The 17,999-nt window shown below is 58.5% G+C and overlaps 1 protein-coding gene across 2 annotated transcripts in view; it reads right to left on the bottom strand.

Moving 5' to 3' along the window:
- Positions 1 to 17,482, bottom strand: part of GRIK5 (glutamate ionotropic receptor kainate type subunit 5) — a 49,845-nt gene extending 32,363 nt beyond the window's left edge. For both annotated transcript variants that reach the window (XM_082369672.1, XM_082369673.1), the window contains exons 1-11: positions 17,355 to 17,482; positions 13,721 to 13,849; positions 13,250 to 13,414; positions 10,823 to 10,920; positions 10,559 to 10,724; positions 7,668 to 7,846; positions 5,820 to 5,873; positions 5,559 to 5,720; positions 3,814 to 3,966; positions 3,345 to 3,449; positions 3,110 to 3,217 (exon numbers count right to left, since the gene is read on the bottom strand). In XM_082369672.1, the coding sequence (XP_082225798.1) occupies positions 3,110 to 3,217; positions 3,345 to 3,449; positions 3,814 to 3,966; positions 5,559 to 5,720; positions 5,820 to 5,873; positions 7,668 to 7,846; positions 10,559 to 10,724; positions 10,823 to 10,920; positions 13,250 to 13,414; positions 13,721 to 13,799 (1,269 nt within the window). In that variant the 5' untranslated portion in view covers positions 13,800 to 13,849; positions 17,355 to 17,482. The remainder of the gene's footprint in view (positions 1 to 3,109; positions 3,218 to 3,344; positions 3,450 to 3,813; positions 3,967 to 5,558; positions 5,721 to 5,819; positions 5,874 to 7,667; positions 7,847 to 10,558; positions 10,725 to 10,822; positions 10,921 to 13,249; positions 13,415 to 13,720; positions 13,850 to 17,354) is intronic.
- Positions 17,483 to 17,999: the final 517 nt, after the last annotated feature.

Here is a 17,999-nt window from a genome sequence, read left to right as displayed (position 1 = left end):
CCTCTAGTTGCGCGATTCACGTCACCTAACCCTCCTGCGCCTTAGTTTTGTCTGAAAATCGGAGTTCACAACGGTACCTGCCTCAGGGCTGCCATGAACGCCGCCGAGTAACACCAGCAAAGAGCTCAGCATACAGATCAAAGACTCTGGCCACGATGAGTGCTATTCTTTACTTTTTTTGGCCCAACTACGCGGCTTGTGGGATCTTAGTTCCCCGACCGGGGATTGAACCCCGGCCCTTCGCCGTGAAAGCGCAGAGTCCTAACCACTGGACGGCCAGGGAATTCCCGACTGTTATTCTTACTGATGATGCCAGATGGGGAGAGAAAAGGGATTCACATGTGCTCAGCACATCTTCCTAGCAGGACACTGCCAGGGGGGCCTGCTGATCTCATGCCATCCTCCCACAGCCCTTCAAGGTGGGACTATTAGACCCATTTTACAGATGAAGGTATGGAGCCTAGAGAGTTGGATGGCCTGAGGTCCAGGCAAAGCCAGGAATGCAAGTGAGGTCTGTCTGACCCCAGAGGCACCGAGGAGCAGGATTAGATGTCACAGCTTGATGAAGGGAGACCTCCCTGGGAGGGGCGGGGCCTGGGTCTGGGAGAAGGGCCCTGCAAAGCCTCATCCCCTGGGGCCTGTCCTGCACCCCCAGCTTCCCTGAGGGACCTCTCTCGGTCTTGGCACCAGCCCGCCCTCTCTCAGCTCCAGATGTGTGGGCACCACCCCAGGGACAGCCCCAGCCTCCACCCCACCGAGGACCTCCTCCTGCTCCCTCCCCAAGCCCAGCCCATCAACACCCCACATCAGATCCCCTCCCTGCCTACAGCCCCAGACAGCTCAGGCCTCACCCTCCCCCACCTGGGGCGTCTCTCTCTCCTGCAGCCTCCCTCAGGGCCCAGCTGTTCTGACACCCAGATCTGGCCCTGCCCCTTCCTGCTTAATGGTCTCTAACGACCAGGATAAGCATAACTAAGTTCTCCAGAGACCCTTCCCCACCTCTGTCACAGCACTCACCACCCCTCCATGTTTGTTAGGCGCCAGGCACCACCCCAGGCCCGAGGGACAGAGGAGGGAATAAGACAAGCCCTGAGAGCTTCTTGTCCCCGGTGCCCAGGTTGACTCACTTCTGAATCCCCAAGTGCCTGGAGCAGGCCCAGCCCAGAAACACAAGTCTGAAAATGTTAGTGAACGAACGGGCAGGTCCGGCTGTGCACACTGAGGCCGCTGCCTCCGCATCCGATCTGGCGAACGCTTCCTGAGGCCCCTGCTCCTGTGGTTCCCGCTGCCTGGAAGGCCAGGCCCCTCCTTCTCTGTGCACCCAACTCCTACACAGCTTCTAAAGCCCCGTCTAACACCACCTTCTCTGTGAAGCCTTCTTCAGGCCTTTGAAGGCTGAGGCAGCCCCTCCTTTCTGTGGGGGTCCCTTATTACCCTGTGTGGAAATGACTGTGTCCAGGTCTGTCTCCATCAGACTGGGATCCCCCCACTCCGGGGCCACTCAAGGACAGGGAGACCACGGGACCACCTGGGACTCATTCCTCCGCCTCCAGAATTTGTGTGAGGTCTGGCGCAGGGCAGCTTCAGTAAATATTTGTGGAATGAATGAGCAAATGAATGACTCCATCAAGAGAAGAATGAAGGTCAGGAAGAGGGCAACACTGGCTCAGGGGCCCTGGGGAGAACGGGAGACAAGTGTGGGAAAAGACTGGAAGCCCCCCCCCCTCGGCGTCACAGCTCTCCTGATATCCGCTCCCCGACCTCTGCCCCGCTCCCCACCGAGAACCCCAGGAAGCCTCTGGGGTTGACTCCACTCCCGCACGTGCAGAGGTGCTCCCTCTCCCAGCCAGCCTGGCCTGGTCCTCAGGGCCCCTGAGTGAGGCTGTTACGAAGCGTTTGGTTTCCCGTCTGTAAGCCATCTGGCCCTCCCCAGGGGGAGGTCCACATTAGGTCAGGAGCTCCCTAGGGACAGAGGAAATAGCTCTGTGACGGCGCTGCTTTAGGGGGCCTCCGACGTCCTGCGGAACCTGTGTAATCCTCTCAACCTCGGCATCCACAGCTATCAGCCGGCCCACCTCACAGTTACCGAGGGGCTTCCCCCAGACAACGGATGCCAGCAGGCCAGGGACCCAGCTGCCACGAAGCCCAGCTGCTCGAGGAAGCCTCCTGCTCCCCAGGTCCCGCGCGTCTCCCCTCCCTGACCTCCTGGCAGGAAGCAGCAGGGTGCAGGGGAGAGGGCAAGGGCTCCGAGCACGTCACTCAGCTCCAGCAGGGACTCGCCCTGTGACCTGTTTCCTTACCTTCAAAACGAGGAAGATAGGACAAACCTCACCGACTAGCTGAGAGGTTTAATGAGTGACACCTGCAAGGGCCTAGCACAGTGCCTGGTGCAGAACAGGTGCTCCATATATCCTCGCTGACACACGCAGGCGCCTCGGTCTCTGGTCTGGTAAAATGCAGGAGTGACACCCCAGGGGCTACAGGACCATCTCCACGGCTGGTGCTCAGGAAGGAGAGGACTGGACATTCAGAGCACAGTGGTTAAGACTCGGGCTCTGGAGACTCAGAGACGTGGCATCCATCCTGGCTATGCCTTATAAGAGACATGGCATTCGTCCTGGCTATGTCTTATACTTGCTGTGTGACCTGGGCAAGTCGCTTCACCTCTCTGAGCCTCTTCAAGATGGATATTAAATAAGTTGGCATGTGTCAACACACTCGGTGGGCAAACGTGACAAAACGACTGCTCTAGCAATGGTGATTTACAGGGGCCTACCCTGGGCCAGGCGCCGCGAGAGGCGCCCCGCCTGTACCGCCTCGTGGAATCATGATGTCAGTCGTTCCCATCTCTGCCGTGCATCGGCGGGCTGGCAGCACCCAGGGCTGGACCTGGCTCTGATGACAGAGTCTGTGCCCACCGCTGCTCCAGCAGCAATTAGGTTGGTGACGTCGCGGCCACGATCAGGAGTTGTTGGGTGCCTGGGTCACGTCCCCACTGGCCTGTGTGCCGTGCCAGCCCAGGCATCCCTCCTCCTCACTAGGACTGGCCTGGGGCACCGCTCAGGAAAGGCACCTTCATCTACCGCCTGTCCCCACAAGGGCCACTCACCAGGATGGTCGTAACCACCAGCGTCTTATTGGCCAGTGTCTGCGACAGGTTGATGTCCAGGGTGGTGGCGTTCATTGCCAGGGTCCGGTTGGAGTACCACACCCCGATCTGAGGCAGAGAGGGCACGGTCAGCACAGACCCTGCCTGAGGAGGCCTCAGCCCTCTGGGCCCCGCCCCGCCCTGCCCCGGCCCCCAGCCCCATCCAGGCTCTGGCATCGTCCTGGGGAATGCTCACCTCACGGTGGCCCTGCCGAGACTTCTCCAGGATGCGCAGGGTGTAGTTGGTCCTCTGCCCTTTGCTGTTGAACTCGACCCGCCCAGTCAGCCCGTCATACTCTACCTAGCAGGGCGGGAGGAGGGCAGAGGGAAGGGTGGCAGGGGCCCAGAGGGGAAGAGACAGAGATGGAGGAGACGAGAGAGAGGGAGAGGGACCAGGAAGGACCACAGTTAAACGAGTAAGACAACGTGCCAGCAAACGAGAGGAGATGGAACAAAGAAGCGGGGCAAGAGAAGCGCAGACAGGCAGAGGAAGGCCGGGAGAGGAGAGACAGACGGGAGAGTGAGGCCCAGGGAGAGCAGGAGGCGGGGGCCGGGGTTGGAGGTGGGGGGACAAGGCAGGGGGGCCCGCAGGGTGGACACAGTGAGCACCGCCCCCCCGGAGGCAGGTTGCCACACCCCCTCGGCCCTCCCCGCTCCCGGCTCACCATGCGCAGGTAGTTCATGAGGCTGGTCCCGTGGGGCCAAATGTTGGCCGACGTACAGGCCAGCGGCTTCACACCGATCTCCTGGCTGCGGTTCAGCTCCCGGACGGCGCTCACCACCACGTGCACGGCGTCGAACATCAGGGCAGCTGACAGCTGGGGTGTGGGGTTTTGAGGGGGGCAGAGATGGGGAGGGATGGGAAAGATGCAGTTCAGCCAGGGGAGCCCCAAAGCCCCGTGGTGCTACCCCCAAGCCCTGAGACAACTCTCCTCTCTCCAGGAACATAAAACCACGCAGGTCAGGAGCGAGGAGGGTCTTCCAGGGGATCGGAGATGACAGTGGGCAAGACGTGCATGCTGCCCGCGCCGCCAGGGGGGCAGCTCTTCCTGACCGCGTGCGGCCCGTGTCTGTTTGGGGAAGGGCACGTCTGAGAGGGTTTGCCGGGACGGCCAGCTGTCACCCTCAGGGGGGATGTTGGTGGGCGCAGGGATCCGCGTGTCTTTGGCTGATGTAGGGTCATGGAGGGTGGGTGGAGACAGCCACAGCCCCTGTCTGAGTGTGTCTGGGGACACATTTATGTGGGTGGGGCTGGACAAACGTGCCTATTTGTCTATACACAGGGTGGGCCTGATGTGCAGGAAGCAGGAGAGCGTAACGGTTATGAGTCCAGGGCTTGGGAGGCTGTGAGCTGGAGGCCCGGCCCTACTGTTTCCTGTAGAGAGCCAAGTCCACACCTCTCTCGGAATCTCAGTTTCCTCCCTTGTAAAGGAAGGGTGATCGTTATCTCTGCCTCCGAGTGCTCATGTGGGGCTCAAGCGAGACAATGCATGCAAAGTGCTCAAAATAGCGCCTGGCACACAGTGAGGGCTCGACACAAACTGGCCACCGAGCGGTGACGGCCAACGTGGGACGTGTGTGTGGGAGAGCGTGTCTTGGCTGGGTGGGGTGAAGGTCTGAATATCCATGTTGGGTAGGTAGGTGCGGGGTGCGGATGGATGCTCCCCTGTCCGTGTACGTGTGCGATGGCCCTGCACGCACGTGTCTGACTGCAAGGCTCAGTGTCTGTGTGAGTTTCTGTGCACGTAGGAGTGTCTCGGTACCTTGGTGTATGGCTAGATGTTTGTGAACAAATACACGTAAATATGCATCTTTTGTATGTTTGCATTTATTCAACATATGTTATCAGATACCTACCCTGAGCAGGTGGTTTTAGATGCTGGGGATACAATGGTGAACAAAACAGAAACGCCCGCCCTCATGGAACTTACAACCTAAATATCTGTACATACCTCTAAGCAAAACATAGAGCAAGCCACATGGTGATTAGATAAGCAAAGATAGATGTTATGGAGAAAAATCTGGCAGGGAAGGCGGCTAAATAGTGGGTAGTTTGCCATTTTGTAAACAGGGGGACATTTGAGCAGTAACTTGGAGAGGAGGGAGCGAATTGCTAGTTCCCTGGGGAAGTGCACGCAAAGCAGCAGGAAGAGCAAGTGCAAAGGCCCTGAGGTGCGCATGTGCTGGGGCAGCAGAGGCACCTGGAGGAGACCCAAGTGGCTGGAGTGGCTTGGGAGGTGGAGAGGAAGAAAGGGGTCAGACTTAGCTCCGGGCCACGCTGCGAGGCCTCGTGGATGTTCTCAGACAGCGAGTGGGGCACCGGAGGGTTCTGAGCACAACCGGCCAAGGCCTGAAGGGGCCCCGGAAGTGTCTGTGTGCCCGTGTGCCGGGGGAAAGGGTGTGAGCTCACCGCGGGGCCGGGGTAGGTGCTGGCTTCGCAGTTCTCCCTCCAGGACATGTTGAGGCTGCGCACAAACTCAGGATAGAAGGGGTGAGAGGTGTTGAACATGGAGAAGCCCAGGATGTTGGAGGAGTCCTCCACGATCCCGTCCAGGTGCAGGATGGGGAAGTCCTGGGACCGAGAAGAGGGGGTGAGGGAGGGGCTGGGCCCGCGTCAGGGCAGATGCTGCAGAGGGAGATGGGGGCTTCGGGGGCTGCAGGGGGTACGTACCATGGTGGTGAGGATGTACTTGTAAAACGCTGAGGTCATTCCCAACTCCGAGGCCTGGAGAACACAGGAGGCAGACACGGGGAGAAGACGAGAGAGCAAGAGAGATTTAGAGACAGGCCTTGCAAGGAAACACCCCATGAGGAACAGTAAGAGACACCCAGAGACAGAGAGAGACAGGGAAAAGGAGACCAGTGGGGGCAGAGGGAGACCTTGGTCGCTCATGTCCCGCAGGGTGACTAGTGCCCCAGGGGGGATGAAGATTTTGTTGGAGGAGAGAATGACACTCTCAAGTGCCCGCCTCCCTCTTTAGGTCACTTAGAAGACTACCTTCTGGAGACAGGCAAAGGGACACCTCAGAAACAGGGCGGGGGAGGGTAATCTTAACCTTAACCTTAACCTTAACCCCCAGGTTGCCCCAAAGCCAAGTCTGGGCTGCTAATGTGCAGGGCTCAGCCTGGTCACAGGTCAGAAAAACTACCCCCTGCAATCTTTAAAAGCACTTTGCAATGAAAGGCAGCCAATTTAAATCTCAAGATTCGGGAATTCCCTGGCGGTCCAGCGGTTGGGACTCCACGCTTCCACTGCACGGGGCACGGGTTCAATCTCGGGTCGGGGAACTAAGATCTCGCAAGCCATGCAGCGCGGCCAAAAAAAATAAATAAATAATAAATAAATAAAAATAAATAAATCTCAAGATTCGTGTTGTGAGGCCCCTTTCTCACAGTCCTCAAGGAAAACAAAGCTAGAAGACGTCTCCATGCTAGGAGTGCCCAGTTCTGTCCCGCTACCATCATTAGAACATGAAATGGCACCAGATTGCATTGCCTGTGTGGCAGGAGCTGTTATCACATGGGTTACAGCCCATTCCAGGACAGAAAAACGCAGGCTCGAGAGGAAAGTGACCACAGGTCACTTGGCTCACACAAGAGGGGCTGGGACCCCGGCCCAGGCCTGCATTGTCTGCCTCCAGAGCCCGAAATCTTTGCTCTAAGCCTCAAGAGCCCTGTGGATTCTGTCCACACTCCTTCCTGTTAGCTACGATCGGCAATGATATATGGTTTTAATTTTTTAAAAACTGGAGAAAAATAAATAATACAGATTAGATTATGAGGAAAAATTAAGAGCAGGGAACAATGAATTAATGAATGTGGGTCACCATTGGATGGCATGAGGAGGGCCCATGGGGAAAGGTCCTGCGCTGGCCCTTCCTGGGTGGTGCCCTTGAGCCAGTCCATTCCCTGCCGGCCCAGAACCCCTGCTTCTTCAACCAAAAAATGGTATCATACCTGCCCTGCCCTGCAGGTTGGGGTGAGAGCCAAATTACCTTTTTTTTTTTTTTTGGCCACACTGCACGGCTTGTGGGCTCCTAGTTCCCCGACCAGGGATAGAACCAGGGCCCCCTGCAGTGGAAGCCTGGAGTCCTAACCATTGGACCGCCAGGGAAGTCCCGAGAGCCAAATTAGAGAAGGCACGCAAACACCCCGACACAGAGTAGGAGAGGCACTCAGTAAAGATGACAGGGCGCTCCCACTACACCCGCGTTTATTCTGGGCCAGGGGCTGTCCCAGCGCTTCCCCACCTTTCACTCATTAACCCTCACGGCACCCCACTGAGGTAGCAAGTATGCACAGAGAGGGAAGGCGACTGTCCAGGGTCCAACCAAGGGTGCAGCCGGCAAGCAGCTGAGCTGAGAGACAAAACTTCCTATTTAGCGTTTGCACGTAGGAAGCGGGGCTCCGGACCGCCACGTGACAACTGAGGCCCGTGGGCCTTGGTTGACTCGTTCTGTCACCCCATGTTTCTGCTCCTGACCCTGTAGGGAAATCAGAGAGGGGGGTGGGGACCCACCTTACGGAGAATGAGGTGGGAAATGGATGCGTTGGCGTCGATGATGATGGTGGACACTTTGTCATCTCGGATCTCCTTGAGCAGCGGCGTGGGGTCCCGGCTGTCGTCCAGCATCCTCACCGACAGTGTCTCCTTGGAGATGAGGAAGCCGCGCACCAGTTCCTCCAATCGCAGCAGGCCTGAGGGAGGGGTGGGGCCCTGGGTTAGAGCCCCTCCGTGTGCCTGGAGACGGGGCGGCCGCTCCCTCCTCTCTGGCACGGGGTAGCTGGGGAGAGGACCGGGGCTCGCTCAGGATGTGGGGTGGCAGTTCGGAGTGCAGCTGGCTCTCTTGGGGTGCTGGGCCCAGGGGCCTGATGCTCGGGTCCTCTCAAATTGAAGTCCCAACCGAGACCTCCCCCGATCTCCAGAACGCTGTCTCCTGTCACCTTTCTGCCCCCACTGGGCTGCGTGACAAGCGTCGCACGCTTCACGTGTGCATAGCCGCAATCTGCTCTCCTCACCAAACCACCACACCTCGCCGGGTCAGTGAACAGCCTCCAGCTGGCCAGGCGCTCAGGCCAGAGCCCTTGACGGCAGCCCGGCCCCTGTCTGTCTCTCACGCCCACGGCCAATCCACCCAGGCTCTACTTTCAAAACACACCCCCCCCGTGGCACCACGTCCCCGTCCGAGCCGCTGCCATCTCCCGCCTGTGACATCGGCCACGCCTGCCCCCGGAGGGTCTGTTCCCTACACAGCAGCCAGAACTGCTGCTGGAAAGCAGATGTGTCCTCCTCTGTCCCAAACCCTCCAACGGCTTCTCGTTGGGTCAGAGTGAAGGCCAAAGTCCTCACAGCCTCCAAGGCCCTACTCCATCTGCCCACTCACCTCATTATGTCCCTGACCTCATCTCCTCCTCTCTCACTCGCTTGGCTCCGGCCACGCCGGCCTCCTTCTTGTCACACACACACACACGCACACGCACACACACACGTGCCCCATGGCCTCTGCGCTGGCTGTTCCCTCTGCCTGGAACGCTCCTCTCCAGATCCCCACGTTCCAGACCTTTACTCCGATATCACCTCCTCAGTGAGGCCCACGCCAACCATTCTATTTCAAATTGCACCCCCTTACTCCAGCTCTCCCAATTCCCGTCATCCTCCTCTATTTGTCCACAGGACTCACTACTCCTGACCAGACCACGTCTTCTCTATGTCCACTGCCTGGCTCTTCTCATTAGGTTTGACGAGGGCCTGGCTCATGCGCTGCCACATCCCTAATACCAAGAACAATGTCTGGGGACTTCCCTGGTGGCTCAGTGGTTAAGAATCCACCTGCCAATGCACGGGTTCGAGCCCTGGTCCGGGAAGATCTCACATGCCTCGGAGCAACTAAGCCCGTGCACCACAACTACTGAGCCTGCGCTCTAGAGCCCATGAGCCACAACTACTGAGCCCATGCGCCACAACTACTGAAGCCCGCGTGCCTAGAGCCCGTGCTCCGCAACAAGAGAAGCCACCGCAATGAGAAGCCTGCGCACCACACGAGTGGCCCCCGTTGGCCACAACTAGAGAAAGCCTGCACACAGCAACGAAGACCCAACACAGCCAAAAATAAATAAATAAAATAAATAAGTAAAAAGTAAAAAAAAAAAAAAAAAAAAAATGTCTGGACCATGGCAGGTGTGCAGTGAATACCTTTTGAAAGAGGACTCCCTCCTGGAGGTGACTAAGCACGGTCCTCTCTCTCTCCAGCGGCACCCACAAGCCCATCAGCCTCCCAGACGTCTCCACTTGAATGTCTCAAAGACACCTCAAACCCAACGTGTGCCCCTGAACTGACTGTCCCTTCCTCCTCGGGCAGGACCTGGTCACCATCCATGACCCCACCCTCTCCCTTCCCTCACAACTCTCCTCAAATCCATTCTGGCCCCTCGGTCCCCGTGCCACCACCTGAGCCTTAACCAGGACCATCCCTCCCCACCTCTAGCCGCTCTCCATGCCACATCTTGTGTCATGGAGTCTCCAAGTCTGCTCTCTATGGTGCAGCCAAAGAGCTCTTCCTGCAACACACTCGTACCTGCCCGGTGTGGGTACTTTCTATGGCCCCCATCGTCTTCAGGAAAAAACATAAGGCCCTCAGTGAGCATGCCCCGTTCCCGGGTCCTGCTTCATTACTCCCACACTGGGAGCATCTCTGAGCCTCCCGGGGCCTCGCCTCTGCCCTGCCCTGCCCTCTGCTTGGTACATGCTCCCTCTCTCCTCTCGCACCTCAACTCCTCCCTACCCTTCAGGTCCAGCTTAGAGGTCCCTTTCTCTGGGAGGCAGGCTCTGAACCTCCCAGACTAGGGTTGGATCACCCCCGCTTAACTCCTGAGAGCTCGCAACACTCCGCATCACAGCTGCTCACCACGGTGTCCCCCAGTGGTCCCCGAGCTCCGGGAAGCCGGGGACCACACCTAGCGTTGTTCACTGCTAAACCACCGGGACCTAGCAGGGGCCCTGCTCCGAGCACGTGCTCAGTCACTATCTGCGGACTAAAGAGTCTCTTTGGGGGCGGGAGTGGGTGGGGAGGGGGGGTGGTCTGTGGAACCAGAGGTCTGGGTTCCTAAAGGGGAAGGGATGGTGGGAACTAGGAGAGCCTGTGTCTGGATCCCCCAGGCCTTAAAATCAGGGGGCCATTCATGACTGTGGGAGACTAGATGTCTTGGGAAGGGGAGTTTGGGGAAATAGAAAACAAGGCATCCAGTTCTCCTCCCTCATGGGACTTCCCTGGCGGTCCGGTGGTTAGGACTCTGCACTCTCACTGCCAAGGGCCTGGGTTCAGTCCCTGGTCGGGGAACCTAGGATCCCACAGGCCGGGCGGCGCGTCCAAAAAAGATAAAATAAAATAAAAAACAGTTCTCCTCCCTCACACTCGGCCTTGGCGCAGATGAGGCTGGCCGAGGGGTAGTTGAAGGACTTGAGGATCCGGGAGACCGCCAGGCTGACGTCCTCGTTACTCGGGTACAGGCTGACAGACGCGAAGCGAAGGTACTGAAGGCGGGGCATCTCCTCGGGACCCACCTTGACGTGGGGGATCTGAACAGAGAAGGACCTTTGCTTCCATCCTGCTCCCCCCTCCCCAGCCCTCGCCTCCAGGGACCGCCCCCCACCCCAACCCCGCGCTCCCGCCTCACCTCCTTCTCCCCACAGATATGGCTCACGGTGGAGGCCGACGCAGGGCTGGAGGAGGGCCCCAGGACAGACACGACCCCCTTGGGCAGGATCTGACACACTGTGAGGGGTGGGAAGAGACCGCAGATTCAGGGACCCTCTTCCTCCTCTCTGTCCCCGCCCTCAGGGAACTGCCTTGGCCCAGGAGAGAACCCGACACTCCACATGGAGCTGCCTGATGTTGCCCCACCACCTGGGGACCCAGAAGCCCCGTCCCTGACCCAGCCCACCGCAGGAGACAAAAGGGGGGGGGGCACAAGACAGAAGGAGACAGGGAGACATGGCAACAGAGGGCCGGCTCAGACCAAGAGAGAAACAAAGGAAGAAATGAAGAGGATACACCAAGGACCTCCTTCTGGCTGCAAATCCAGTGTCTGGTTTCTCAGCCTTTGTCTCTCTTAAGCTTTTTAACCACGCACAGCCTAAGGTGCATCCAACACCCCCTCTACCCTGAACCCACAGCCAAGGTCCCCTCTACACTCTACACCCCAAACACCATTCCTCTGTTGCATTTACTTGCTCCTCTTTCTTCCATTTTCTTTCTCCTTAAACATGTGTGCATCTCAAGACTGGGAGGTGGGCGGAAGCCTTGGTTTTTACCTGTCCAGTGCCCATCCCCGTGGCAGAACCCTAACTTTTCCTGAGGGAATCACATGGTTCCCAGAATTGATTGATACTTGACCCAGGATCAAAGGACCACATTGTGCTGGCCACAGGGATCGGTTCAGAGATGGGGACAGGCTCAAACTAGGCCACTGAGAGCCTTCCCCAGGTCCCCTGCTAAAATTATCACTGGGTTTGCTAAACTGGTGAGATGCAAAGTTTTGAGCAGTTGAGGCCATCTTGCCACCAGCTGGGGAGGGTATTCCTGAAAATGAAGCCAATTTAGAGGAAAGTAGGACCCAGAGATGAAGACACAGAGGTTCCTGGAACGTCATTTGAGTGCCTGTATTAAGCCATGCCTGAAACAATCCTGGGATATCATTTGGGTACCTGGATTCAACCAAGCCTGAAATTAATCTTTAGGCCTTTTAGTGACATGAGCTGACATGCCTTTTCCTTAAGGCAGCCTGAGTTGGGTTTCTGCCACCCAACTAAGAGCATCGTAACTAAACGTCTCATCTTCCTCCAAACTTATTCCTTCTGTGCCTTCCATGTTGGTGAGGGTCCCACCATTTACACACACCAAATACCTGGAAATGGTCCTTGCCTTCAGTCTTCCTCCTAATGGCCAATTAGTCACCAAATCCTGTCTCTTTTTTGTCCCCCAATTTTCTCATATCTGTCCGCTTCTCTTCGACCCCTCCTCCCCTGTCCTACTTTAGGGCTGTCAACTCAGGCACGCACCAGTCTCCTCGCCAGCTACCCAAATCTAGCTTCCAGATTCCACTTTCACCAGCTCCCTGTTCCAAACCCATCAACGACTCCCCACTGCCTGCAGGTGAAGGTAGCGTCTTTCAGCCTGACCTGTAGACCTCCTCGAGCTGGCCTGTCAATCTGCCCAGCCTCACCTCCCACTGCCGAGTCACACTCCAGTCCAGAAGTCTCTCACGATCCCCCCAAATACGTCCTGAGTCCAGGTGTTCAGGATGGGTGCAACCCCACATCAAGTTCCTTGGCTCCAAATACTCAGCCCTCCCCTCCGCCCCAGCTCCAGACTACAGGCACATGCCTGGAATACCATCTCCCTCCATACCCTCCAACCCGGTCTCTCATTGTGTTCTGTGCTATACCAGTCAAAAAAGTCCAGGAAACACTGGACCCCATTCTCCCTCTCAGTGATCTCAAACACACATGAGCATAACAAAGGCTCTGATAAAGGCCTGCAGGAAAGAAATCTGTCTAAAACACCTTTGAAGGCAGCATCTCCCGAAGGTCTATGTCCCCAGCACGTCTGTTCAAGGGACATTCGCGCAGTCTGTGAGCGTTCAGCAGACTCACGCACCCCTACTATAGGGCTGGCTGTGTTCCACGGGGCGTACCTTGAGCAACACCTCTCCCTCTATATCCTGCTCATCTTTCAGAGCTCAGCTTCAGTGTTGTCTTCTCCAGAAGACCTTCGCTGTCCCTGCCCCTGAGGCACCCTGGCCTCGCTGCCTGGGCCCCTCCTTACTTAGCTCTGGGGGGTTAAGTGTCCCCAGCCAGCTGTGAAGCTTGTCTTTCAAACGAGGCCCTCAGCTCCCCCAGGGCAGCACGGGGGCTGATGCTCTCCCCACCGCCCCCGGCCCAGCAGCACCATCTCTGGGAAGGAGAAGGCAGTGCAGACAGGAAGGAAGGGGCAGATGGAGCTAGAAGAGAACACGGCAAGCTGAGGCGGCCAGGGCCGAGGAACAGATGGAGGGCCACCAGCCTGCCCTGCCTCACCCCACGGCCCCTGTGGCCCTGCTCACTGGTGTCCGTGGTCTCGTACTGGCTGTCCCGCTGCAGCTCAAAGATGTCTACTTCCACGCGGGCCTTGGCTGGGACCTCGATGATCCCGTTGATCTGCTCCCGGGCCAGGGCCAGGGCCAGACGTTCACCGCGGCCACACACTGTCTGGTCGTCCAGGATGGCAGCTGAGGGGACACAGGTGTTGGGGACCATACTCCTGGGTCCTGAGGGAGGAAAGGCTGGGCTCCTGGATTCCTTGGCTCTGAGGGAGGGTTGGAGGTGGGGTCAGGGCTCCAGACTCCCGGATCTGAGGTTGGAAAGAGCCGGGATCCGGACTCCTAGGTCCGGGGGAGGAAGGAGCCGGGGGCTGCTGGGCCGAGGCCCAGATCCCTGGGTCCTGAGGGGCTGGCAGGCCCAGGAAAGAGCCCCAGGGAGGGCTCTGGGAGGGTGTGTGAGGAGGCAGGGCCAGCGGGGGCGCTGTAGGGCCTCACCCATGCGCAGTGAGGAGAGCACCTGGCAGCTGGGGCTGGCGAAGGCAACAATCAGCAGCAGCAGAAGCTCAGCCGGCATCTTCCTCCCCTCCTCATGGGGACGCAGCTGCCGCGGCCCCCACTCGCCACCTGCAGGGAGACCCCCCAGCCCACGGGGAGATCGCTGATATGGGGGCCTCTGAGCCCCTTTGGGGACTGCTGGATGGGGTGGTGACCACAGAGCCTGGGACACTGTTGCCGAGCTCTGAAGGGCCCTGCCCTCATTAGAGCTGGCGATACTGAAGGCATCGCTGTAGGGGGAGCTGAGACTCAGAGGAGCACTAGCAGGGAGAACCCCACAGCACACAGGCACTGAGTGGGAGAGACACTGCTAGAGCCACCAAAATGGGAGGCAGGCATGAAAAGGATCTCAGGTAAGAGCGAATTCCAGGAACCATCTCCACCCCAGGAGGAGACCAGGAAGTGCCACCCCCCCCACCCAGTTCCGCCCCTGTCTCTGGGCAGACAGCTGTTACTAGGCAACAGAAACCGGCTGGAGAGGATGCAGTGGTTGCTAGGCAACCCCATCCCAGGCCTCACTTGCCACCTTCCTGACGTCCCTGGTTCCCACAATCCCACAGGGAGAGAGGCCTGGACATCCGGGGTCTGGAGGGGAGAGTATCCAGGAGTTAGGAAACTTGGGAAGAGAAAGACACATGGAGACACACAGATGGAGTCAGATGGTCAGACCCCAGGCACCTAAGGGACTAAAAAAGAAAAAAGGAAAAAAGAAGGGTAAAGAGAGGGAAGGGGGGAAGCAGAGAGACAGAAAGAGGAGAGGCCGGAGGTGGGAGGGATACCAAGAGACTCAGGAAAGGAGAAAGGGAAAATAGGCCAAAATATAAGGGAACAGAAAGATGATATGAAGACAAGAGAATGGGGAGAGCAATGGAGAGAAACAGAGGAGAGTTACAGGAAGATGAGGACAGGACTAGGAAAGAGAAAGAGGGAAGAGAGAGGAAGACAGTGAGACACAGAGATGGAGAGAGAAAGGGCAGGGCAGGGAGAGGAAGAGAGCAGGCAGGCAGAAGAGAGGGAAATCAAGACAGAGGAGGGACACAGAACAGAACAGGAAGACAGAATGGAGAGAGGACACAAACCCACTCGAGATGCCACCAGAGACCTGGATGGGAAGACTGAGTAAAGCAAGGGGTACACTGTCTGCAGAAGCGGGTGCCAAACTGTGCCCCCACACCCTGCACCAGGGAGCTGAAGACTAGGGGCAGACAGTGAGTCTCTGCTCCCCACAACTGCTCCAGGTGCCCTGGGCTTCCGCAGGGTGACCACTGGGCAGGGATGAGTTTGGCCAGATGCATGGTGCTCCCTGGCCAAGGGCCATGCCCCCAAGGGAAGGGACACTTGGGTTTCCATGGGAGGGAGTTACTGAGAGGCCTAGAGTGCTGTGAGGTGAGCCTGGGGGGCTCCCTGCACCCCACTCATGCCCATGGAAGGAGGGCTCAAGCTGGTGAGATGGTAGAATGGAACTTGCTAATGGAGACAGAGGCACAGTGCAAAATTCAGATCGTCCCTTGAAGCCAGAAAACCTAGGCCAGGGCCACAAGAGACCCCCCTCAGTCCCTGCTCTGCCACCGACTCCCAGGTGACCTCGAGCAGATCCCTCTCTCTCAGGACCTCTGGGAAAGACAGGCTGGGGATGGGAGGGCCTGCTGGACAGCCTGGGGCCTGTGGACTGTAATCGACATCTAAGGTGAAGGCCTGTCAAGGGTGGAGGAGCAAGGGAAGCAGGGAAAAGCTGGAAGGAGAATTCACAGGGGGAGGGATGTGGACGGCGGGGCTAGGAGAGAGGCGGGAGTGAGGGGGTCATCCTGAGACACCAGGGGCTTCTGGGGGCAAATCAGGGAGCAGAGACTAGAGGATACATAGAAAGACCGAGAATGAGACAGGGGCCAGAAGGGCAGGGACCCACAGGTGGCAGACACAGGTGGGAGCCCAAAGAGACAGTCCAGGGACAGGGCTGGGGGCAGCAGATGGACACAGAGGCACAGGAAGGCACAGACAGAAAAACAGACAGACCAAAAGTAAGTAACTGGGGCTAAATGAGAGAGAAGGACACACAGACATCACCTACAAGTGGGACACCAAAGGGGACAGAGACAACACAGAGAGCGTGAGAGAGGAGGGGCAGGGAATCAGGCCCGAGCCTCACAGGCCCAGGTACTTAGGCAAAGCCAGATAAAGATGGAAACACAGCAGCTGAGTGAGCGGAAAGGGCCCTGCCAGGGCAGGAAGACAGACAAGTGGGCAAGTGAGAGATATCGCAAAGGGGAGAGGGCAAATGAGGTGAGGCAAAACAGCTAACAGGTACAGGAACCGTGGGGAGAAGAGAAATTACAAAACTCTGAAAAGAAGGAGGGCTAGTCGGAAAGAGACAGAGAGAAAAGGTATGTGAGCCACACAGTTTCTCTCGAGAAGAGGAAGGGGCAAGTGGGACAGACACAAGATAGAGAGACAGACTCCCAAACAAGGAGAGAGGAGAAGTGAGAGTCAGGGAGGGAAACTGAGGGAGGAAGAGTGAGTGACCTGGAGGGGCACAGGCAGGAGACAGGACAAGCGCCCACATAAGGGAGGCAAGTCCACACAGAGGTGCATCACTCAGAGCACCTTGGAAGGGGCGGTCATTTCCAGAGCCTGCAAGCCCCAAAGGGAGGGAAGGAATGGGAACCAAAGGCCTGGCAGGGGAATGGAGAAGTGGGAAGAGAGAATGGGGGTGGGGGGGAGATCACCATAGAAAAGACAAAGTGAACCATGGAGGGGGGCAGTGGCTAAGGAGTGAGGGATGGAGGAGACAGGACGAGGAGTGGATCCGGGGGAAGAAAGCAGAAAAGTAAGAGAAGGAAGACGGCCTCCGAGCCCAGAGTTAGAGAGGCAGACAGGGCAGCAGAGGCACAGGCAAAGCAAACAGGGGACAGAGGGCAGTGGAGAGAGGGCTAGACCAGGCATGGGATCCTCCCAAAAGAGAGAGGAGAGACAGGGGAGTTTTGAGAGACAGAGGGAGGAGAGGGAGACGGAGACAGAGATCAGCAGAGACACACCAAGAAAGGGCTGGGCTAACAGCAAGGAGAAACAAGTTGGACAGAGCCAGAGAGAGGCCCAAGAGACACATGAAACGGAGATTCCAAAACGGAGAGACATTTCCAGGAGATAGAGACCGGCTGGGATGGGACGCATGGCAGGCAGAGAGGATGAGGTTCAGAGGAAAGAAGAGCGACTGAAACAGACTGAGAGAGCAGAGCCGGTCACCGCGGGCCGAGGCCGGAGCAAGCACGGGCGGAGACCAGCCAGGAGTCCCGGAGAGGGAGTGAGACCGCAAGTAAGAGCCAGCCAGCCCCTCAGGAGCCCAGCAGCTGGGGGCTGGGAGGCGAGATGAGCTGGGTACCCAGAGGAAGGGGTGAGGAAAGGCCAAGGGGAAAGGAGGCTGGGAGATGGAGGGCGCAGGGCAGGCCCCTGGTGGGGGAGGGTATTTGCCGTTCCGGGGAGCAGGGGAATGCGGGGGCCCCCCACCAGGCCGCAGTGAGCCCAGCCTTCCAGGACCCAGGCCCGGCCCCAGCCCAACCCCCATCCTGCAGACACTCACGGATCCTGGTGGGACGGAGGGCTGGGCTCCCTCGAGGCCCGAGGAACGACAAGGGGGAGACGCTGTGACGCTGGGCGGTGTGGCTGGGGCGGGGGGAGAGGGCAGTCCACAGGGCCCCCTCCCCCACCTCTGGCAGTGGCCCCCAACTAACCCAAAATGGGGGTGCTCCCGGGGCGCAGGGAGGAAGGACAGGTGGAAGAGGAGAGGGCGGGCCGGGGAGGGGAGGAAGGGGAAAGGAGAAAATGGAGGAGGGAAGGGGAGAGAGGAGAGGGGGAAGGAGCAAATGGAGGGGAAGGAGGGAGGAAAGGAGGGAGGAAGGTGAAAACGCAAGGGAGGGGGCACAGGCAGAGCCGGGGGAGGGGGAAGCCGGCCCAGGCAAGGGCCCCCGCCCCCTCCCCTAGCCGGGCCGGCCTGGGGGGGCCACGGGGGGCGAGGACTGGGTGGAGACAAGGAAGCCGGCCATCGGGAGAAGTGGGGGAGGGGAGGGCTTGGTGGGGGGGAGGGGGCCACCCCTTCCCCCCTCCCCCCTGGAGCCCCGGCCCTGCCCTGGAAGAGGCTAGGGCCTGGGGACCTCAAGCCCTCAGCCCCCGCGGGAAAGCATGCTGGGGGCGGGGAGAGGTGGAGGAGTGGAGGGGCTGGGGAGGA

Source organism: Balaenoptera borealis, assembly GCF_965194805.1.
Source record: "Balaenoptera borealis genome assembly, chromosome: 19".
In the NCBI taxonomy this organism is placed as follows: Eukaryota; Metazoa; Chordata; class Mammalia; order Artiodactyla; family Balaenopteridae; genus Balaenoptera; species Balaenoptera borealis.
This window is presented reverse-complemented; position numbering and strand designations above follow the sequence as displayed.